General features: G+C 37.2%; 1 protein-coding gene and 1 long non-coding RNA gene across 2 annotated transcripts; both read right to left on the bottom strand.

The window, feature by feature from the left end:
- Positions 1-9,135: 9,135 nt before the first annotated feature.
- Positions 9,136-21,155, bottom strand: LOC116406020 (E3 ubiquitin-protein ligase UPL6-like). The gene is made up of 7 exons (XM_031889720.1): positions 21,132-21,155; positions 20,958-21,044; positions 20,694-20,834; positions 20,381-20,506; positions 20,034-20,132; positions 19,623-19,690; positions 9,136-9,177 (listed from the first exon to the last, which is right to left on the bottom strand). Exons 1-7 carry the CDS (start codon positions 21,153-21,155, stop codon positions 9,168-9,170), a joined length of 555 nt encoding a protein of 184 aa, XP_031745580.1. The 3' UTR covers positions 9,136-9,167.
- A 731-nt stretch (positions 21,156-21,886) lies between these two features.
- Positions 21,887-24,535, bottom strand: LOC116406009. The gene is made up of 4 exons (XR_004219091.1): positions 24,131-24,535; positions 23,187-23,267; positions 22,167-22,311; positions 21,887-21,943 (listed from the first exon to the last, which is right to left on the bottom strand). It is a non-coding gene; the product is annotated as an uncharacterized LOC116406009 (long non-coding RNA).
- Between the last annotated feature and the right edge of the window lie 113 nt (positions 24,536-24,648).

Genomic DNA, 24,648 nt, shown 5'->3' on the forward strand with positions numbered 1-24,648 from the left:
ATGGGGCAAGTGGAAACCCTAATTTATCAATTAAAATGTCAAATAGTGGGCCAAGCAGGTCGAGAAGTCAAACTGGGTCAAAGGCCTCAGATCGGGTCGCTACATCACGAACGATTACGATTAACCCTAGCCGAAATTCGTCGTACTCGTCCACGACGATTACTTCATCGCAGGAATCGGGCGCGAAGAGTACGTTGTCTGACCATACGCCGACCGAATGACTGACAACGAAGTGCGGATTAAGAAGGAAAAAGGTTTGTGTTTTAGATGTGACGAGAAGTTTAGTCTAGGGCACCGCTGCAAAAGACGTGAATTGAACATCATTGCTGTACAAGAAGGGGAAGACTTAAGTGACAAAACCGATCAAGTGGGGGAAGAAATCGAAACCAATGGGAATGAGGAAGTCAATACAGAAATAGTGAATCTGTAAATAAATTCATTGGTAGGTTTCAATTCGCCGAAAACCATAAAAATTAAAGGAGAAATAAGGGGACGTGAGGTTGTGGTGCTGATCGATGGGGAGCCACGCACAATTTTATTGCAGAAGAGGCAGTCAAAGAGCTAAAAATTTCAGTAGAAACCATGGATGCATATGGGGTTGTTCTGGGAACCGGAGGCGTAGTCCAAGCAACCAGTGTGTGTAAGGATGTAAACCTGACAATCGCCAATTTATCAATCACTCACGATTTTCTCCCTCTACCACTCGGGAGTGCCGACGTTATATTAGGAGTTACTTGGTTGGAAATGTTAGGGAAAGAAGTTTTTTATTACAAGTTGTCGGAGATGGAATTCTCACTGGGTGAATGGGTGGTAATTCTTCAAGGGGATAGAAGTTTAGTAAGATCCCAAGTGTCACTGAAATCGATAATGAAAACCTTTGAGAAGGAAGATCAAGGCGTGTCAATCGAATTAAGTGCAGTTGTACAGTGGGGAGTGGGCGAAGCAAGGGAACACATAGCAGACTACTTGAGTAAACTACAACCAGAAATTCAAAAAGTTCTTCAGTCCTTTAGCGTTGTGTTTGAACCAAGCAATCAATTACCCCCACCAGGGGCTCGTGCAGTGAACGTGCGCCCGTATCGTTATCCCCAATTTTAGAAAGATGAGATAGAGAAACTAGTTAAGGAAATGCTGCTAGCCGGAATAATTCAGCCAAGCAAAAGTGCCTTTTCAGTGCTCCTTGTTAAGAAAAAGGATGGTAGCTGGCGATTTTGCGTTGATTACCGAGCACTGAATCTTGCCACTATACCAGATAAGTATCTGATTCCTGTTGTTGATGAACTGTTAGACAAATTATTTGGGGCAACCATATTCTCCAAAATTGATTTAAAGTTAGGTTATCAGCAAATTCGGGTGCGGGCAGCCGATGTTCACAAAACAGCGTTTCGAACCCACGAGGGGCCCTATGAATTCCTTGTGATGCTGTTTGGGTTGAAAACGCTCCGGCAACATTCCAATCAATCATGAGTGATGTTCTTCGCCCATATTTACGCAAGTTTGTTTTGGTTTTCTTTGAATGACATCTTAATTTACAGCAAGTCCTTGGACGAGCATTTGCACCAAATTGGCAATGGTTTTGGAAACTCTAGTAGCTCATCAACTGGTAGCCAACTTTAAAAAATGCCAATTTGCGGTTGACAAAATTGAATACTTGGGCCATGTTATTTCTTCAGAGGGGGTGGCAGCGGATCCAACAAAAATAGAAGCGATGGTTAAATGGCCAGCACCCAAGAACGTGAAGGAGCTAGGTGGGTTTTTTGGGGCTAACGGGGTATTATCGGAAATTCGTTGCAAACTACGGTTCTATTGGGCTGCCCCCCTTGACACAACTGTTAAAAAAAAGGTAACTTTAAGTGGAATGAGACGACCGAGAACGCATTTCAGCAGTTAAAAGTCAGCAATGATGTCTGTCCCGATGCTAGGTATTCCTGATTTTTCACAAAGTTTTGTGCTGGAAACTGATGCTTCGGGTGTGGGTATTGGGGCTGTCCTAATGCAAAATCAACGACCAGTGGCCTTTTTCAGTCAAGCTTTACCTATTACCCATAGGTTTAAGGCTGTTTATGAACGGGAGCTTATGGCAATAGTGCTGGCTGTTCAAAAATGGCGACCATATCTATTGGGTAAGCCTTTTGTGGTGCGTACAGATCAGAAAAGTTTGAAGTTTCTTCTTGAACAACGGGCTATCGGGGGAGAATATCAGAGATGGATCGCTAAACTATTGGGGTATGATTTTGTGATTGAGTACAAGAAAGGATTGGAAAACAAAGCGGTCGATGCCTTATAGAGATTACCACCGGTATTTGAATTGGGCCTCGTAAGTATTGTGGGCGGGCTAAACCCTTCGGTTTTCATCGATCAAGTGGCTGGAAATGAATCTCTTAACAATATTCGATTATCCTTGATAAATGGACAACCAGCTCCAGATGGATATTTGCTACAAGGAGGAGGATTCACCTAATATTACTTTATTATTAGCTGACTTCCATAACAGCCAGATAGGGGGACATCATGGTGCATTGAAAACATATCAAAGGCTAGCAAGGGAGGTATATTGGCGAGGTATGACAGCCCATATCCGCACCTATGTTGCTGAATGTTCCGTGTGTCAACAAGCCCCACTCAAATGTCTGATTTCCACAGAAATGGAAGATTAGATGCTTGCATCCAAGAAAACTTCATTTGTTTAGTGCAGAAAAAAGAGAATGTGACTCTAGTCAAGGATTTCCGTCCAATCAGCCTTACTACGTTAGCATACAAGGTTGTTGCAAAGGTTTTATCTGAACGTCTAAAACAAGTTATGGATGCAATTATAAGCCCCACTCAAAGCGCCTTTATTGAAGGTAGGCAAATTCTTGACCCAATATTAATTGCTACATGGGAGAATTGTGATGATTTTACACAAAAGCTTCCTCATTTCCCACCTTGAGAACAAGGTGTCTTTGGAGAGGGAGAGTAATGATGGACCACCAATTGCAATACAATATAGCAGAAGAAAGACAAGTGGAATTGCACGTGCACAGGTGATGGAATTGGAGGAAGTGGAAACCACCTTAGTGGGGACAACAGTTAGTTACAGGGGGGAGGTTAAAAGGGAGAGATGGAAGGAAAGATGGGGGTTGGTTAATCAGTTTCTGGAAGTGGAGGGGCTGTATTTTCTGGAGAGCAGAATTACAGAAGTTGTTCAGTTACTTTAATCTTAGAAAGTGTTTTCCATTATCCTAAACTACTTTTGATGTTTGAATGTTTTATTTTGTACTTGGTTATTGTCTGTATAGTACTTATTTGTTCTGTGTTTTCAAGACTGGTTTGAGTATTGTATTCTGTAATAGTTTGGTTGCTTAATGAACAAATAAGAACCATTACTTGGTGTTCTATCAGCTTCTCAATCAAGCGTTCACATCTCAATAAGGTATCATACATGCAATCAAACAATCACAACATACATACCATTTACTCAAAACGACCTAAAACATGCTCAAAATGTGTCTAAGTTTCACTTGAACTTTCAAAACGACCTAAAACAGCTTACGTGTAGGTTCGTAACTCATAACCTACGAAAAAAGTTCAAACATTGTGAAAAAAGCACTACAAGACCCAAAATGGCAACCAAGTGTGTAAGTGCAACAAACTTAATTCAAACCAACCTAAAACGTGCTCAAAACGTGTCTAGGTATTACTTGAGTTTTCAAAACGACCTAGCAAATCCTAAGTGTAAGTTCGTAACTCATAATCTACCAAAAAGGTTGAAAAAAGCATTTCAAGACCAAAAATGACAACCATGTGTGTAAGTGCAACAAACTCAATCTAACCTAAAATGAATTCAAAACGTGTGTAAGTATCACTTGAATTTTCAAAACGACCAAGCAATGCTTAAGTGTAAGTTTGTAACTCACAACCTACCAAAATTTCAAAATGTGTGAAAAAAGTACTTCAAGACCCAACATGTCAATCAAATGTGTTTTAAACTTAGTTTCAAACCAACCTAAAACGAGTTCAAAAACGTGTCTAAGTTTCACTTGAACTTTCAAAACGACCTAAAACAGCTTACTTGTAGATTCATAACTCATAACTTACGAAAAAAGTTCAAATAGTGTGAAAAAAGCACTACAAGACCCTAAATGGCAACCAAGTGTGTAAGTGCAACAAACTTAGTTTCAAACCAACCTAAAACGTGCTCAAAACGTGTCTAGGTATTACTTGAGTTTTCAAAACGACCTAGGCAAATCCTAAGTGTAAGTTCGTAACTCATAATCTACCAAAAAGGTTGAAAAAAGCATTTCAAGACCAAAAATGACAACCAAGTGCAACAAACTCAAATCTAACCTAAAATGTATTCAAAACGTGTGTAAGTATCACTTGAATTTTCAAAACGACCAAGCAATGCTTAAGTGTAAGTTTGTAAACTCACAACCTACCAAAATTTCAAAAAGTATGAAAAAAGTACTTCAAGACCCAACATGTCAACCAAATGTGTGTAAAACTTAGTTTCAAACCAACCTAAAACGAGTTCAAAACGTGTCTAAGTTTCACTTGAACTTTCAAAACGACCTAACAAATATTCAATACAAGTTCCATAAGTCATAACCTAGCAAAAAGTTCAAATTTTTTGAAAAAGACACTCCAAAACCAAAATGTCAAGTGTGTAAGTGCAACGAACTTAGTTCTATACAAACCTAACAAGTATTGGAAACACGTATAAGTTTTCAAACACCCTAACAACGCTTAAGTGTAAGTTTATAACTCATAACTTACCAAAAATTTCAAAACGTGTGAAAAAAAATCTTTCAAGACTCAAAATGGCAACCATGGCTGTATGTAAAACTAACTTAGTTTGTAACAAACCTAAAAGGTGTTCAAAAAATGTTTAAGTATCACTCGAACCTTAAAAACGACCTAATAATGCTTTAGTGTTACTTCATAACTCATAACCTACCAAAAAGTTCAAAAAATGTAGAAAAAGCACTCCAAAATCCAAAATGGCAACCAAGTGTGTAAGTGCAACAAACTTAGTCTCAACTTTAAAATTAGTGCGAGTTGGGAAATGTATTAACTCAAGCATGATGTAAAAACTTGAAACGACTTAAATATTTATTCACCATCACATAAAAACAGTAATTAAATATAGATAACATGTGTAAATAAAGGGAGAATCACCTTTCTAGCCGTAGCTTTAGAGTAAGACCAAACACCATCCTCCTACTTGTAAATCTGCTCGATTGTCTACTTTGTTCTACACTCGTCATTTCACCGTCTCAGGCCATCCATTGAATTGGCCACCCAGCCTTGGCATACAAGAGTATGTCTCAGCCTGTTAACAAATACCACTAAAACTAAGCAAGACGAAGAAAAAAGTTTTCAAAAAATTACCTAACTTTTAGGTCTTCATGTGACCTTTAAGTACTTCTGTTTTCTCCTTCAACTCTTTGACAGATTGCTGAAATTATGTGTTTCTGCAATGTTTACCAGAACATGAAAGATTCATTACGAACATAAATACCATGAATACAAACCATGAAGAAATAGTAAAACAGTCAATACAAGAAGAAAAAAGTTCACTTGAAAACGACCAAAAACAGTATCACTTGAACAAAATGTGTCTAAGTATCACTTAAACTTTCAAAACGACCTAAAACAGCTTACGTGTAGGTTCGTAACTCATAACCTACGAAAAAAGTTCAAATAGAGTGAAAAAAGCACTACAAGACCCAAAATGGTAACCAAGTGTGTAAGTGCAACAAACTTAGTTCAAACCAACCTAAAACGTGCTCAAAACGTGTCTAGGTATTACTTGAGTTTTCAAAACGACCTAGCAAATCCTAAATGTAGGTTTGTAACTCATAATCTACCAAAAAGGTTGAAAAAAGCATTTCAAGACCAAAAATGACAACCAAGTGCAACAAACTCAATCTAACCTAAAATGTATTCAAAACGTGTGTACGTATCACTTAAACTTTCAAAACGACCAAACAATGCTTAAGTGTAAGTTTGTAACTCACAACCTACCAAAATTTCAAAAAGGGTAAAAAAAGCACTTCAAGACCCAAAACGGCAACGAAGTATGTAAGTGCAACGGACTTCGTTTCAAGCCATCCTAAAAAGAGTGCAAAACGTGTCTAAGATTTCAAACCGACCAAACAATACTCAAGCGTAAGTTCGTAACTCACAACCTAAAAAAATTTCAAAAAGTGTGAAAAAAAGTACTTCAAGACCCAACATTTCAATCAAATGTGTAAGTGCAACAAACTTAGTTTCAAACCAATGCAAAATGTGTTTAAAACGACCTAACAATCCTTAAGTGTAAGCTCGTAACTCACAAACTAACAAAAAAATCAAAATGCGTGAAAAATGCACTTTGAGACCTAACATGGCAACCAAGTATGCAAGTGAAACAAACTTAGTCTTAAACAAATCTAAAAAAATTTCAAACCGTGTTTAAGTATCACTTGAACTTTCAGAACGACCTAAGAATGTTTATTTGTAAGTTTGTCACTCATAACCTACCAAAAAGTTCAAGAAGTATGGAAAAAAAGGAAACACTACACGACCCAAAATGGCAACCAAGTGCGCAACTGCAACAAAATTAGTTCCAAACCAACCTAAAAAGTGGTCAAGGCGTGTCTAAGTATCACCTGGACTTTCAAAACAACCTAACAAAATTTAAGTGTAAGTTGGTAACCCATAGCCTACCAAAAAGTTCAAAAAGTGTGAAAACGGCACTCCAAGACCGAAAATGGCAACCAATTGGATAAGGTCAACAAACTTAGTTTCAAACCAACCTAAACCGAGTTAAAAACGTGTCTAAGTATCACTTGAACTTTTAAAATGTCCTAAAACAGCTTACGTGTAGGTTCGTAACTCATAACCTACGAAAAAAGTTCAAATATTGTGCAAAAAGCACTACAAGACCCAAAATGGCAACCAAGTGTGTAAGTGCAACAAACTTAGTTCAAACCAACCTAAAATGTGCTCAAAACGTGTCTAGGTATTACTTGAGTTTTCAAAACGACCTAGAAAATCCTAAGTGTAAGTTTGAAACTCATAATCTACCAAAAAGGTTGAAAAAAGCATTTCAAGACCAAAAATGACAACCAAGTGCAACAAACTCAATCTAACCTAAAATGTATTCAAAACGTGTGTAAGTATCACTTGAATTTTCAAAACGACCAAGCAATGCTTAAGTGTAAGTTTGTAACTCACAACCTACCAAAATTTCAAAAAGTGTGAAAAAAGTACTTCAAGACCCAACATGTCAATCAAATGTGTTTAAAACTTAGTGTCAAACCAACCTAAAACGAGTTCAAAACGTGTCTAAGTATCACTTGAACTTTCAAAACGACCTAAAAAAGCTTACGTGTAGGTTTGTAACTCATAAACCTACGAAAAAAGTTCAAATAGTGTGAAAAAAGCACTACAAGACCCAAAATGGTAACCAAGTGTGTAAGTGCAACAAACTTAGTTCAAACCAAACCTAAAACGTGCTCAAAACGTGTCTAGGTATTACTTAAGTTTTCAAAACGACCTAGCAAATCCTAAGTGTAAGTTCGTAACTCATAATCTACCAAAAAGGTTGAAAAAAGCATTTCAAGACCAAAAATGACAACCAAGTGCAACAAACTCAATCTAACCTAAAATGTATTCAAAACGTGTGTAAGTATCACTTGAATTTTCAAAACGACCCAGCAATGCTTAAGTTTAAGTTTGTAACTCACAACCTACCAAAATTTCAAAAAGTGTCAAAAAAGTACTTCAAGACCCAACATGTCAATCAAATGTGTTTAAAACTTAGTGTCAAACCAACCTAAAACGAGTTCAAAACGTGTCTAAGTATCACTTGAACTTTCAAAACGACCTAAAAAAGCTTACGTGTAGGTTTGTAACTCATAACCTACGAAAAAAGTTCAAATAGTGTGAAAAAAGCACTACAAGACCCAAAATGGTAACCAAGTGTGTAAATGGAACAAACTTAGTTCAAACCAACCTAAAACGTGCTCAAAACGTGTCTAGGTATTACTTAAGTTTTCAAAACGACCTAGCAAATCCTAAGTGTAAGTTCGTAACTCATAATCTACCAAAAAGGTTGAAAAAAGCATTTCAAGACCAAAAATGACAACCAAGTGCAACAAACTCAATCTAACCTAAAATGTATTCAAAACGTGTGTAAGTATCACTTGAATTTTCAAAACGACCCAGCAATGCTTAAGTGTAAGTTTGTAACTTACAACCTACCAAAATTTCAAAAAGTGTGAAAAAAGTACTTCAAGACCCAACATGTCAATCAAACGTGTGTAAAACTTAGTTTCAAACCAACCTAAAACGAGTTCAAAATGTGTCTAAGTATCACTTGAACTTTCAAAAGGACCTAACAAATATTCAATACAAGTTCATAAGTCATAACCTAGCAAAAAGTTCAAAATTTTTTAAAAAGACACTCCAAAACCCAAAATGTCAATTGTGTAAGTGCAACGAACTTAGTTCTATACAAACCTAACAAGTATTCAAAACATGTATAAGTTTTCAAACAACCTAACAACGCTTAAGTGTAAGTTTATAACTCATAACTTACCAAAAATTTCAAAAAGTGTGAAAAAAAATCTTTTAAGACTCAAAATGGAAACCATGGCTGTATGTAAAACTAACTTAGTTTGTAACAACCTAAAAGGTGTTCAAAAAATGTTTAAGTATCACTCGAACTTTAAAAACGACCTAATAATGCTTTAGTGTTACTTCATAACTCATAATCTACCAAAAAGTTCAAAAAAATGTAGAAAAAGCACTCCAAAATCCAAAATGGCAACCAAGTGTGTAAGTGCAACAAACTTAGTCTCAACTTTAAAATTAGTGCGAGTTGGGAAATGTATTAACTCAAGCATGATGTACAAACTTGAAACGACTTAAATATTTATTCACCATCACATAAAAACAGTAATTAAATATAGATAACATGTGTAAATAAAGGGAGAACCACCTTTCACCGTCTCAGGCCATCCATTGAATTGGCCACCCAGCCTTGGCATACAAGAGTATGTCTCAGCCTGTTAACAAATACCACTAAAACTAAGCAAGACTAAGAAAAAAGTTTTCAAAAAATTACCTAACTTTTAGGTCTTCATGTGACTTTTAAGTTCTTCTGTCTTCTCCTTCAACTCTTTGACAGATTGCTGAAATTATGTGTTTCTGCAATGTTTACCAGAACATGAAAGATTCATTACGAAACTAATTACCATGAATACAAGCCATGAAGAAATACAAAGAAGCCTCTTCATTAAGCTGAAAATGAGTAGACAAGACAAAAGATAATACAAAGAAGCCCTAGGATCAGCTAGTGCACTTGGACATCTCATCTAGGTTGACACCCACTTAGCATTCTCACCATATCGAGACTTAAACCAAAAGACTAAACCAACGACAAGGTTTAGAATAGATCATACAAACTGCCCAATAACTATACAACATAGATTTAAGACCACTAGAAATCCAAAAGAAATAAAATAAGAGTACAGTAGTGGACTAAGAATTAAAAATGAAAGTCGGCCAATTATGACTTATATCTTGTATGGAGAAATCTTTGAAGTCTTTTGAAAGAGAGCATCAAGTAGAAGCATTGATTCTAGCCATTTCGACTCGAGTTGTCCAAGAGGAAGCTTTATTTTGAAATGTTAGTTGATTTTGTTCAAACCAAATTTCTGGTAAAATGGCCTTTACTGCATTTAACCAAATCAATCTTGGTTTCTTCTTGAGAATGGGACATGAAATAAGCTGGACCACGTTCTCCTAAATCTATAGTCGAAAACCCAATTCAAATGAAGATAGCCAAGTAAGCCAAACCAACACTTCTTTGCATGTAAGCAGGAGAAGAAAATATGATGTAAATCTTCTAAAGCATGCAAACACAAGGGACAAACATGAGGAGATAAACTGAGAAAGGGAGGTTTCATTTGCAAAACTTCTGCACAGTTCATAGTCCATTTTGCATTCTCCAAAGTGTGATATTCACTCTTCTAGGGCTTTTTGTCTTCCAAATTGTCGAGTACTTTGTTTTCAAAGACTGTGTTAGAACCTGTTTTCTGTAAATGTTTGGCTGATTAATAAATTAGTAGAACACACTATTTGGTGTTCTATCATTTTGGTATCGTAGAAAATCGAATCTGTGAAGTTCTATATCATGGCTCAAAAGCGAATTGAGGAAAAGTTGGAAATGGTAGATCAAGAAATATCCGGCATTCGAGCAGAATTACATGATCTGCCAACAATCAAGGAAAACATGTCATCTTTGGCGAAGAGTATTGAGAGGTTAGGAGTACAGGCTGAGAAGCAACAACAGCAACCAGAAACACTGTTGAAATATATTGAAGGAATGATCAAAGAGAAGACAACGATGGAAGAAGTACTAGAAGGATCATCAAGTAAAGTTGACAGCATGGTTGATGTCAGTGATTGGACGATGATGGGAGGAAAATCTGAGGAAAAACATACCAAGTTGGAGGGTGAAGATTCTGCGGGCGACCGAAGCAAATTTAAAAAAATTGAAAATGCCAGTTTTTGTGGGAAATGATCCTGATTCTTGGTTGTTTAGGGCTGAGAGATACTTTCAGATACACAAACTGAGTGAGTCAGAGAAAATGACTGTGTCCATTATTAGTTTTGATGGAGCAGCTTTGGATTGGTATAAATCTCATGAAGATCGTGAACCGTTTGTTAATTGGGACGATTTAAAGAAAGAGACTTATTGTTTGATTTCGATCGAGTCGTGAGGGATCAATTCTGGGAAGATTTTTAAAGATCAAGCAAGAAATTACAGTGGAAGAATATCGGAATTTATTTGACAAATCAGTAGCACCATTGCCTTTTCTACAAAAGGCTGTCTTAGAAGAAACATTTATGAATGGTTTGAAACCATGGATTAAGGCAGGCATGGAATGTTGGGAACCTATGGGGCTTGCTCAAATGATGAAGTTGGCCCAAAAGATTGAGAACCGAGAAGTGATAAGGGGAGAATCAAGTTTCAAACGTGCAGGATGTGCATGCGGATGGAAAATTCCAGGTTTCTGCTTCTTTTAAACCTCAAATTCCTGTGATTTCTAATGATAAACAAGTCAGAAGGGATTGTTCCAATGCGGATGATTACACTTCGAGGAGTGGCTGGTGAACCTAATCGACGAGAAGGACCACTAAAACGACTTCCTGATGCTGAATTTCAGGCTAGACGTGAGAAAGGTCTCTGTTTTCGTTGTGAGGAATGATTTTTTGTGGGCCATAAGTGTAAAGTGAAAGATCATAAGGAACTTAGAGTTTTAGTTGTTGGGGCAAATGGGGAAGAACTAGAAGTAGTTGAAGAAGAGGATTCAGGAAACTTCTGATTATGGGGTTATTTTGGGGTCTGAATCAGCTGTAAAAGGGAAGGGAATTTGTAAACAAGTGGAACTGCTATTGGGTGAATGGAAGGTTGTGGATAATTTTCTGCCATTGGAATTGGGGGGAGTGGATGTCATTCTTGGTATGCAATGGCTACATACATTAGGAGTAACCGAAGTAGATTGGTGAAAAATTACTTTGACATTCATACAAAATGGGAAGAAGGTTGTATTAAGGGGAGATCCGAGTCATACGAAGGCTAGGGTGAGTTTGAAGCACATGATGAAGACATGGACAGAACTTGATCAGGGATTTCTGATTGAGTGTGGATCTTTGGAAGGTGGAATGGCATTTGCAGCGATGTATGGGGTTGATGAAGTGCCTACCACTCATGAGTCTATTCCAGCCGTGTTAGCTAAGAATGAAGATGTTTTTGATTGGCCTGGAGAGTTGCCACCACAATGTACCATTGAACATCATATACATCTTAAGAAGGGGACTAATCCAGTCAATGTTCGGCCTTATAGATATGCATACCAGCAAAAGGAGGAGATGGAAAGATTGGTTGATGAAATGATGGCATTTGGCATAAAAACCTAGTACTAGTCCATATTCGAGCCCGGTCTTGTTGGTGAAAAAAAAATGGTAGTTGACGGTTTTGTGTAGATTACCGTGCGTTGAATAGTGTGACCGTTCCAGACAAGTTTCCTATTCCAGTAGTAGAGGAATTGTTTGATGAACTTAATGGGGCTAATATATTTTCGAAGATTGATCTCAAGGCGGGATATCATCAAATTAGAATGTGTAAAAAGGATGTGAAGAAAACAGCTTTTAGAACTCACGAGGGGCATTATGAGTTTCTTGTCATGCCTTTTGGGCTCACCAATGCACCATCAACGTTTCAAGCTTTGATGAATAGTATCTTTAAACCTTACCTACGCAGGTTTTCTTAGTCTTTTTTGATGATATATTAATTTACAGCAGAAGTTTGGATGAAAATCTTCAACATTTAGAATGGGTGTTAGAGGTGCTGCGAGAGAATAAATTATATGCTAATATGCAGCACAAGTGTGGGTTTGCCAAAATGAAAGTGGAGTATCTTGGCCATATAATTTCGGGCAAGGGTGTAGAGGTTGATCCCGAGAAAAATTAGATCTATCAAAGAATGGCCCGTGCCCACTAATGTCCGTGAAGTTCGTGGATTTCTTGGGTTGACAGGATATTATCGAAGATTTGTAATGAATTATGGAAGTGTGGCTGCTCCTTTGACTCAACTATTGAAGAAAGGAGCATATGAATGGACTGTTGCAGCTGCTGAAGCTTTTGAGAATTTAAAGATGGCTACGATGACTCTCCCAATCTTAGCACTGCCAGATTTTTCCTTACCATTTGAAATAGAGACCGATGCTTCTGGATACGGGGTAGGTGCTGTCTTAATTCAAAATCATCGGCCAATTGCTTATTTTAGCCAGACATTAGCTATGAGGGATCGTGCTAAACCAGTTTATGAACGGGAATTAATGGCTGTAGTTTTGGCTGTGCAACGCTGTAGACCTTATCTTTTGGCAGGAGGTTTGTAGTGAAAACTGATCAACGATCATTGAAACTTTTATTGGAACAAAGGGTTATCCAACCTCAACATCAGAGATGGATTGCTAAGCTTCTTGGCTATAATTTTGATGTCGTGTATAAACCGGGACTAGAAAACAAAGCAGCAGATGCCTTGTCTCGTGTCCCTCCTACTGCCCAACTTAATCAACTTACTGTTGAGATCAGTTAAATTGGCAGTCCCCAACACTGAAGTTGACCCTAAATTAGTCCCAGAAATTAATGGGATGGATCTGAATGTCTTGTTCAATGATGAAGATATTCTCCCTATTAAAATTCCCCTGGATTTGCCTAAAGATTTAGTGTCTATAGTCGGCGATTGTGGAATCATTCTGGCTTAAATTAGATGTGCAACTGCCTTTTCCTCCTCCCAGTCATTATTAAGGTTGTCTCCTGGAACACTAAGGGTTTGAACGACTCCTCTAAACGTGCAGCACTTAAAAAATTCATCAACAATTGTAGTCATGATTCAAGAATCTAAGAAGGATACCTTGAACTCGGCTTTTATAAAATCATTGTGGAGTTCTAAGGATATTGGCTGGGATTATGTGGCTTCTGTTGGATCTTCTGGGGGAATTCTTACCATGTGGGACAGCAGTAAAATATCTGTAACAGAGGTCATTAAAAGACGCTTCTCTTTGTCAATCAAATGCCTCACTTTGTGCAAAAAGGTTTGTTGGATCACAAATGTCTATGGCCCTTGTGGTTGCAAAGAAAGGAAATTGGTTTGGCCCGAATTGTCTTCCTTAGCTGATTGTTCGGCCGTGGCCTGGTGCATAGGTGGGAATTTTAATATCACTCGTTGGGCCCAGGAAAGATTTCCTTTTGGCAGAAGTACTAGAGGAATGTCATTATTCAATAAGTTTATTGACATGGTTTCTCTCATGGAAATTCCATTGCAAAATGGAAGGTTCACTTGGTCTAGAGACGGTAGTTCTCCTTGAAGATCATTATTAGACACATTCTTCATAAATCAGATGTGGGATGTTTGTTTTGAAAATTCTCGGGTTTCTCGAAAAGCACGCATCTTCTCGGATCACTTTCCTTTATTCTTGGAGGCTGGTTCTTTTCTTTGGGGTCCCTCTCCTTTTCGGTTTTGTAACAGCTGGTTGGTGTCCAGTGATTCTAATCAGATTATTGTTGAAACAGTGAGCAACTCTAACTTCCAGGGATGGGCTGGTTTCATTCTTCATGAGCAGTTGAGATCAGTTAAATTGGCAGTAAAAGCTTGGAATATTGCTGCGCAAGCTAAGGTAAAAAAAAAACAGAGAAATCCTTGATGTCAAAATTAGAAAAATATGATTTTGTGGCTGAGTTGATTGGATTAAATCAAGAAGAGTTGAATTCTAGAGCTGCTTTGCAAGCGGAATTACTTAGTATTTATCAAAATGAAGAGCGTAATTTTATTCAGAAGAGTAAACTCAATTGGCTTTCTTTGGGTGATGAGAATACGGGCTTCTTCCACCGCTTTCTAAATGCGAATAAAAGAAGGAACCTCATAACTGAATTAAAAGATGATGATGGGGTTGTCTCGACTTCATTCCGCGACATTGAAAGGCTTGTGCTGGAATTTTTTGAGTCACTTTATACCAGAATTCCGGGGGACAGATTCATCCCTATTAACAGTAATTGGTCTTGTGTTTCCTCAATTCAGAATGAGGCTCTTGTTACCCAGTTTTCAGTGGAGGAGATCTTTAAGGCATTAAAGGCACTTGGCAACAATAAAGCTCCGGGCCCGGATGGCTTCACAGTGAAGTTCCTAATCACCCAATGGTCTATTTTCAAGGATATCTTCAAATCACTAATGTCTGATTTCCACAGAAATGGAAGATTAAATGCTTGCATCCAAGAAAACTTCATTTGTTTAGTGCAGAAAAAAGAGAATGTGACTCTAGTCAAGGATTTCCGTCCAATCAGCCTTACTACGTTAGCATACAAGGTCGTCGCAAAGGTTTTATCTGAACGTCTAAAACAAGTTATGGATGCAATTATAAGCCCCACTCAAAGCGCCTTTATTGAAGGTAGGCAAATTCTTGACCCAATATTAATTGCTAACGAGGCCGTGGAAGATTATAGGGCAAAACGGAAAAAAGGATGGATTTTAAAACTTGACTTGGAAAAAGCCTTTGATAGGGTGAATTGGAACTTTTTAGAAAAAAATTTATCTTTGAAAAAGTTTAGTTCCAAATGGATATCATGGATAATGGGCTGCCTAAAAAATCCAAAGTATTCAGTCTTCATCAATGGTAAGCCTAGAGGCCGGATAACAGCATCTAGAGGTATCCGCCAAGGGGACCCCCTCTCCCCCTTTTTATTCCTCCTAGTAAGTGAGGTTTTAGGAGAAATCATAAACAAGCTTCATATTAACAGCCAGTTTGAAGGTTTCCTTGTTGGCAAAGACTTGATCCACCTCCCTTTGCTTCAATTTGTCGATGATACTCTTCTCTTTTGTAAGTATGATGTGAAGATGCTCCTTAAACTTTAAAACGTCATTAGATTATTCGAATGGTGTTCGGGGCAGAAAGTAAACTGGGAAAAATCAGCCCTTAGCGGCGTTAATGTGGGAGAGGAAGATTTGTTTCAAACAGCAAATCTGATAGGGTGCAAGGTAGAAAAGCTTCCGATTATATATTTAGGTCTCCCTTTGGGAGGCTACCCTCGACAAAAGTCTTTTTGGCAACCAGTCATTGATCGAATTCACAAGAAACTTGAAAGGTGGAAAAAGATATAACATCTCTAGAGGCGGAAGACAAACCTTATGCAACTCAGTTCTGGTTAGCCTTCCTACATACTACCTACTTTATTTTCTATACCTGAAAATGTGGCTGCCTCTTTGTTAAAGTGAGTTTTTGGAGTGAAGGAAAAGGTCTGCAATACTGCTTGAAAGACAGGGGAAGCAGAAGATTGGTGTTCTATATTCTGGTTTGCTTATTAGTATTTTGTTGTTCGGAATTTTGGATTAGGAGGTTTTCTTTGTTTGATGTTTGTGAATTATATGTAACGTGACTCATTTTCTGAGGTTCACGGTTTGCTTATGTTGTAAGTTGTGTTTGAATTATCAATATAATAGAAACACTACATCAGTGTTCTATCAGGATGTCATCCTTGGAATGCAATGGCTGCACACGTTGGGGTAACTGAAGTGGATTAGGGAAACTCACTTTAACTTTCATACAAAATGAAAAGAATGTTGTTATAAGGGGTGACCCGAGTTTGACAAAGACTAGAGTGAGTCTGTAACACATGATGGAGACATGGACACCATCTGATTAAGGTTTCTTGACAAAATGTCGAGCTATGGAGGGAGGAATGACATTTACCGAACTATATGGAATTGATGATGTTCCTACATTTCAAGAGTTACTACCAGCAGACAATTTTGGCTATCCTAAAAATCCAGCAACAAAGAAGTGGGAAGTGCTTGTTAGTTGGAAAGGAATACCACCTCATGAGGCTACATGGGAGAACTGTGATGATTTTACACAAAAGCTTCCTCATTTCCCACCTTGAGAACAAGGTGTCTTTGGAGAGGGAGAGTAATGATAGACCACCAATTGCAATACAATATAGCAGAAGAAAGACAAAGTGGAATTGCACGTGCACAGGTGATGGAATTGGAGGAAGTGGAAACCACCTTAGTGGGGACAACAGTTAGTTACAGGGGGAGGTTAAAAGGGAGAGATGGAAGGAAAGATGGGGGTTGGTTAATCAGTTTCTGGAAGTGGAGGGGCTGTATTTTCTGGAGAGCAGAATTACAGAAGTTGTTCAGTTACTTTAATCTTAGAAAGTGTTTTCCATTATCCTAAACTACTTTTGATGTTTGAATGTTTTATTTTATACTTGGTTATTGTCTGTAATAGTACTTGTTTGTTCGGTGTTTTCAAGACTGGTTTGAGTATTGTATTCTGTAATAGTTTGGTTGCTTAATGAACAAATAAGAACCATTACTTGGTGTTCTATCAGCTTCTCAATCAAGCATACACATCTCAATAAGGTATTATACATGCAATCAAACAATCACAACATACATACCATTTACTCAAAACGACCTAAAACATGCTCAAAACGACCTAAAACGTGCTCAAAACGTGTCTAACTTTCACTGCAACTTTCAAAACGACCTAAAACAGCTTACGTGCAGGTTCGTAACTCATAACCTACGAAAAAAGTTCAAATATTGTGAAAAAAGCACTACAAGACCCAAAATGGCAACCAAGTGTGTAAGTGCAACAAACTTAGTTCAAACCAACCTAAAACGTGCTCAAAACGTGTCTAGGTATTACTTGAGTTTTCAAAACGACCTAGCAAATCCTAAGGGTAAGTTCGTAACTCATAATCTACCGAAAAGGTTGAAAAAAGCATTTCAAGACCAAAAATGACAACCATGTGTGTAAGTGCAACAAACTCAATCTAACCTAAAATGTATTCAAAACGTGTGTAAGTATCACTTGAATTTTCAAAACGACCCAGCAATGCTTAAGTGTAAGTTTGTAACTCACAACCTACCAAAATTTCAAAAAGTGTGAAAAAAGTACTTCAAGACCCAACATGTCAATCAAATGTGTTTAAAACTTAGTGTCAAACCAACCTAAAACGAGTTCAAAACGTGTCTAAGTATCACTTGAACTTTCAAAACGACCTAAAAAAGCTTACGTGTAGGTTCGTAACTCATAACCTACGAAAAAAGTTCAAATAGAGTGAAAAAAGCACTACAAGACCCAAAATGGCAACCAAGTGTGTAAGTGCAACAAACTTAGTTCAAACCAACCTAAAACATGCTCAAAACGTGTCTAGGTATTACTTGAGTTTTCAAAACGATCTAGCAAATCCTAAGTGTAAGTTAGTAACTCATAATCTACCAAAAAGGTTGAAAAAAGCATTTCAAGACCAAAAATGACAACCAAGTGCAACAAACTCAATCTAACCTAAAATGTATTCAAAACGTGTGTAAGTATCACTTGAATTTCAAAACGACCAAGCAATGCTTCAGTGTAAGTTTGTAACTCACAACCTACCAAAATTTCAAAAAGTATGAAAAAAGTTGTCAATCGAGGGGTGGAGACGTATCTAGGGTGTTTTTCTATGAACACACCTAAACAATGGGTTAAATGGCTAGCTTGGGCTGAATTAAGCTATAATACAACAGTCCGTACAGCCACATTGATGACCCCCTTCGAGGCCCTCTATGGGCGACCACCCCCCTCTATATTACCATATGTGAAGGGCTCGAGCCGGGTGAATGATGAAGTAGACCATTTGATGAAAGAAAGAGATGAAATTTTGGGCGTTTTGAAGGCCAATTTACTGAAAGCACAGCAGCGAATGGTCAAATATGCTAATGCTAAAAGACGGGAGGTGCAGTTTGAGGTTCATGATTGGGTTTATGTGAAGTTACGCCCTTACCTACAGTCCTCTCTCAGCCGTTTTAAGCACTCCAAATTGGCCCCAAGATTCATTGGTTCATTTATGATCGTGGCACGAATTCGTTTCGTTGCATACCGTTTGGCCCTTCCCAAGGAATCGCTTATACACCCGGTCTTTCATGTTTCTGTTCTTCGCAAGGTCGTGGGTTCAAACAGGCCATTATTCCCAATTCCAAAAGATTTGGCTGCTGATTTGTCTATGCAAGTGTCTCCGGTAGAAGTATTGGGAGTTCGCAAAACAATAGAAAAGGAGGACAACTTAGAAGTTTTGATCCGTTGGAGTGAGGGGACACTTGAAAGTGCAACGTGGGAACAAGCTGCTCTTATTCAAGAATCAGTTTCCTGAATTCCACCTTGAGGACAAGGTGGCTATTTGGGGGGCGGGTAATGATAGACCTCCCATAGTAAAGGTGTATTCCCGTAGAGACAAGAATAGGAAGAAGAAAGAATGATTGAGAGTTAGTTGATATTTTTCTATTTGTGTGGGCCCTTAGGAATGTGTTTGTTAGAGTGGGGCCAAGTATTTTGTTATTTCTCTAAGCAATTACTTAAGTTTCTTGAGTGGGAGGGTATGGGTATCTTGATTTTGGTATAGACTCTCATTAGAGAAGTGTGTAGAGATTGGGGAGCTCTCAAATCCTCCCCCACAGTTGATAAATAAAATTTTGGCTAAAGCCTTGACAAAAGCTAATGTAGAACATCCCCCTTCTTTATGTTTCTTGAGTTTTATCCTAGAGGAGGTGTTTGAATTACCATTTTTATAGTTTAGGATTAGTTATTTGAATTAACAATTTTGTATCTTGAGTTAGTTATAAGTAAACTAACTCAACCCCAAGTTAGTTTAACAACTCTTGTAATCTCCAGCCTATAAAAAGGCTTCTCATTTTCATTAATAAATGATAAAAAAAGGCATTATACATAAAGATTTCCTAGCTTTGCAATTACAGCATCAAAAGCAATGTACAGTTCAGATGAGACTTTATTCCAGTATAGAGTAGCTCTGTAATTGCAGATCAAGAAAGTGAATGTAGCATGGAAATCCCAAATTCAACATTTGGAAGTTAGCAATTGACAATCTCATTAGTAGGCAGTGCACCCATAATAAAATGTAAGATTTTTAGAACCCTAAAAATTCAAGTAACTTGCAACTAGTCATTGTCATGACCATCAATACTACGATTAGTGGATCAGCACAAAATACAAAACAGTAAGACAGTAAATCTTTAAAAACCTTACTTCTGTTTTAACTTGCTCAAGAAGAATGTTGCAAAAAGTATATCAACAAGAATTCCTTCAAACATGACCTACAGGAAGAAGGGTAAAACAACAACATCCTGTCAAAAATCATTTAATGTGATTGAGATCTTTTAGCATGACTGCTTGAGAACTTTTAGCACAACCGGGCAGCAACTTCAATAACAGAAAAACATGCATAATGTAGGAAGACAGCAGATTTCAAATTATGACATTGTATTTATGAATGTCAAGCGATACATTAATGTTCCAAAATTCAACCAAAGTATGGGGTGAAAGATATATAAGAATCTTCCATGATAAGGCCAAGACCAGGATATCCTTATACAAAAAAAGAAAAAACACTAGTCAACCAAAGTAAATTCCATGTATGATTGGGAATTATGGCCATACCTTTGCCAAAAGAACTTCGAGGAAATGGAAAAACTGGAGATGTTGCTCATGTATCATTCCCGAACCAGGATTGGGGTAGAGCAAATGGTCAGCAATTTGCTGGATTACCAAGCAGAAAATAACTTATATTAGAAAAAATGAACAATACATACCCACATATTACTGAAATTTTATGAAACAGATTTCAAGCAACCAATTTTTATATTGAAATGTGATCTCACAACTATTTTTATTTTGAAAAGCGATTTCAAACAACTATGGCTGTCTCATCACGCTTCATGTTATCCAATAATACTACAGGATTAACAAAGCCATGCCATGCTAATAATAAGGAATGTCGTGATAACCTTAAATAAACCATACTGCACGTCAAAGGCTGCCCGTGTAATGTTCTCCATGACATCTTTAAAAATACCACCACCATCAATTCCTGCCTCCTCAACTCCAAATTCATTAACAAAAGACACACGTATCTGCATGCAGAAAAGTGAAGCAATTGACCCAACACAAACAAGAAAAAACTAATAAACAATTACAAGTAACTCTGCAACTATAGGATGCAGAAGAGGGAAGGGGTCGTTTTCACGAGGGCAAAGAAAAAGATAGAAAAAAGTAAGATAACAATTTCATTTTTCATAAATCATGGAAGTCTGAAATTACCGATCCTCGAAGATCAACTTTAGACAATGCACTCATCTGACTGAAAGCATCTCCCAATATATGATTTCGTCGAATTCTAAACCGGTTTCTGGCAAAAACAGCAAGAGATCCATTCCTTTGCCTAGCTGCTGCTAGTTGTGTCTGTGAAATGAGTTATAGAGAAAGTAACCATAAATAAAAAATATCTTACATATTTCTATAACTAACAGTCGTCCAAGAAATTCAATATTGTGGATAAGGAAACCAAAAAAATAACTTGCTTACAGTGAAAATCTTAACCCTGCTAGTAAACGGTACTAAAAAGGGAACTCGCTTGTGTATATCATTTGCTCTGGTATTTTCTATCACCGCCTACAAAGAAACAAGGCCAAGTAAATAATTAGAATTACGATCAGATAGCAGGTCGTTAGAACCAAAACATTCATTGAGAACAATTACCTGTGAAATGAAATAATCATTCATCGCGTCAGCATGGAAGTCACTGGGTGGTGTAAACTGCCGTCTATTGTTCCAGTCTTGCAACTACAACGAGACAATTTAATCTTAGTAGATCGACAAAATGATGCATGGATAAACAATCTTGGAACTTTGGACTCCCCTGGAAGGATCGATATCCTTGACTTTGGTTCGAAGCTTGCATGGATAAACCTTTTGATTCATTTTTCATTGATTATTCATCATTGTTCCTGAAAATCAAAGGAAATTCTCTCAATTTTATATATTACTAAAATTAGGATACATATAAGTCTTAACTAGTCTCATAGCACCCTCCATTCATCTTCCCCTACACTGGCTATGGTATCAAAATGCTCAATTAAGTAATACGTCTACTAACGAACTTGAAAACAAAACACATCACACTAAAAAACACAAACATCCCTTTAACCCAACAGAAGCAGCTCTTTTTACCCTTGCACTCACTATCACATTACTATCATGTTTGTCAACTGTCAAACTAACTCTTTTAAGTTATTTAGTGTGACACTACAAAGTTATGAACACCATAATCTTAATTAAAACCTTTTAATAAACAAATGCCAAGTTACTACTCAACAGTGGCAAGGAATTCAAAAAACATGACAGTTATCCTAATTGGTTGAAAATGAGAAAAAGAAAGTTAGCCAGACAACCTGTTTGGACTACAAAGCCAGCAGATACGATTCCTCAAATTTGACCATTCACTCTCCATACTCTACAAGTCTTCAAGCACATGATGCTGCCTTCTTTCAGATGAGCAACATCATTCCGATCTTAACAGTCAGAAGAGCAAATCAAATCAATCCTAGCATATTCACAAATCACAACTAAAAAGTACAAACATTACAAAATAAAACATGCAGCGATATCAACAAGCATTCTGATAAATAATTAGCCAATTAATTGACATTACAAAATAAATAAAGAAAAAAATCATTGGAAAGATCACTGCTTAAATGAAATTTGAAATATCTCCCAATAGTTTTGATCGGTTACCCGAGTTGTGAGAGTGATCGGTTGATATTGCGTGCTTCCTTCAAGCGCTCCCCAGCTGCACCTGTTAGCTTCTGCCTCCGGAACCAGGTAAATCAATAAGATTTATTCTACTTGTTTTAAAGCTACTTAAACCATCTGCCAGTCTCTGCACAATAAAGTACTAGTCAGAAATGTACCTTGTCTCATACTGAGTTACTTTTTCACTTGATTTTTGCTAGCAGGATAAATTAGTTTAAGCTCTAGAAGGAACCAACTTATCCCCTTAAGGGAAACCAAAACAAATAATTAAGAATAATGAGGATACGAAGTGGTCCTCGAGAGTAACCAGTTACAAACCTAATGAAAAAGCAAGATACAATTGTTACAAACCAAAACATCTCAATGACATAATGCTCCTGAAAGCATGAAATAAAAATTCAAATTCCGAAGTTCCCACATTTGGTTTTTCAATCCAGCAGAAGCATTAAAAAAGTGAAGATATTTCTCCGTTTCCTATCACAAATTTCTTGATCATGGTTGTGCCTGACCAAACAGAGCATTACAAACAATACAAGTCCAAAGTTTGTTTTCATAGTCATAGAAACATAAGAGAGGACTAGAAGTCTGAATAATGGTAATCAATTTATCACCCAGTTTCAAACACTAATACAGGCATATACATTGTATGAATTCGAAATTAATTGAAAAATATTAAAAAGAATCTAAACGATGACCAACTCCCTAAACTCCAAAGACTTCAAAACCATCTCCCAATTACCCGGGTGAGATCTTCCAACATCATCTACAATTTTGAAGTTTAATTGACTTGACATCACAATTCCGATTGCACTACAATAAATCTAGTATTCGATATCCTAAACCAAGAATTGTTCAACCTCCAAAGGAAGATTAATTGTAACTAATCTTCTTGCAAGATTTCAAATTTTCAAAATTTTATCGAACACAATATGCAAAACAATTACGCAGAAAAGAAAAGAAACAAAAATACATATATAGAAAAAAGGGTTTAATAGAACTTACCCTATGATAACCACTTGAATAAGTAGTATGTGTCCGTAGGTCATCAACATCCAAGCTGTCCAGTGAACCTGATATTGAAAGCTGAAATGAAATAGACCAGTCAAAGACAGCAACTCGATTTATCCTGGAACCACAAAAGACCAGCAACAAAACTTCATAGTATTTAGCCATTGGTCCATGATTTGACCTAAATTAGGGTTCTCTTTATGTTTTTCTTATCATTTCCCATCGCAAGGGAATTTTTTTTCCCACATCTTTTCCCCTTACAAGGACTTCAGTTGTCACCACTTAGAGTCCATGTAGGCTAAAAATAATCTAGTTCACTTTGTTTATTTCTCAGATTTTAATGATTAGTAAAATTCTGCCTCTACACTTTTACGAGCATTGTGCCTCTTCGAAAATGAACAACTTGAATCTTAAGGAAGACTAGTTTCCTTATCCAGAACCTGAATCTTCACTTCATCAAGGAAACCCACATCTATTCCTTCAGGTGAACTCAATAAGGAAGACCCTGATGCCTCTAGGGTTTAGGCTTTGGTTGGTTGCTGCCCAGATCACAAGATCAAGTGTACTCCTAATCATTCTAGGTTCTTGCTTTAATTAGTTTAGTGTTTCACGTCACATGAAAATTAAAGGTCGACAATGGCACATTATCAAAACTACTAACCCCCTCCCCCCCCCCCACCCACACACCACACAATAAGAAGAATAAAAATGCAAATCTAAGTGCTTAACCCTACTGACTTTGTATGGTCTAGGAGAAAAAATGTTCCTCCTTTAACATACTTCTTTCCCAAATAGTATAATTAATACTAGCATGAAACAGGATTCAAGGCACATGAGGCAGTTGATGTGCAATGATAAACGAGTCATCAAGAGATTATATAACAGCAAAACAGCCTTTTCATGCAAACCACGTTACTATCTCAGTGAGTTAGTGATACCTGGAATTCATGCTCATTGAACATGTTGATCCATTCTTTCTGTATAAGCTGCTGAATCCCTCTCAAAAAATGAGAACTTTGCTGTCGTATCTGAGGAGGACATGTTTTCAATCAACATTGGAGTAGGGAGACACATTGGATAAACAAGGGACAAACTATGCTGAAAGTTCAAACGATGATTGGCAACAAGATGAATGAATGTGATGACATTTTCACAGGTGACACGACGGTTTTTTCCTCCAGGAAGTAGCTCTTCTTCAATTTGCTTTCCATATTCATTGTTTATAATAACAAAATATAGCTCTAGTTCAGGAATGTCACCTTCATAATTTAAGATAAGAAGTGAGAAAAAGATTCTACCAGGATACTAGATTGATCTAGATCATTGATCAACAGGCTAAGTGTGGTATCAGCTAAAAGTGATACCAGGATACTAGATTGATCTAGACCATTTTTCCATCGCATTAATCTATTTGTTTCATTTTTACACCTAAATGTTTAAAAGAATTTCAACAATT

Source organism: Cucumis sativus, unplaced genomic scaffold (genome assembly GCF_000004075.3).
Source record: "Cucumis sativus cultivar 9930 unplaced genomic scaffold, Cucumber_9930_V3 scaffold54, whole genome shotgun sequence".
Lineage (NCBI taxonomy): Eukaryota > Viridiplantae > Streptophyta > Magnoliopsida > Cucurbitales > Cucurbitaceae > Cucumis > Cucumis sativus.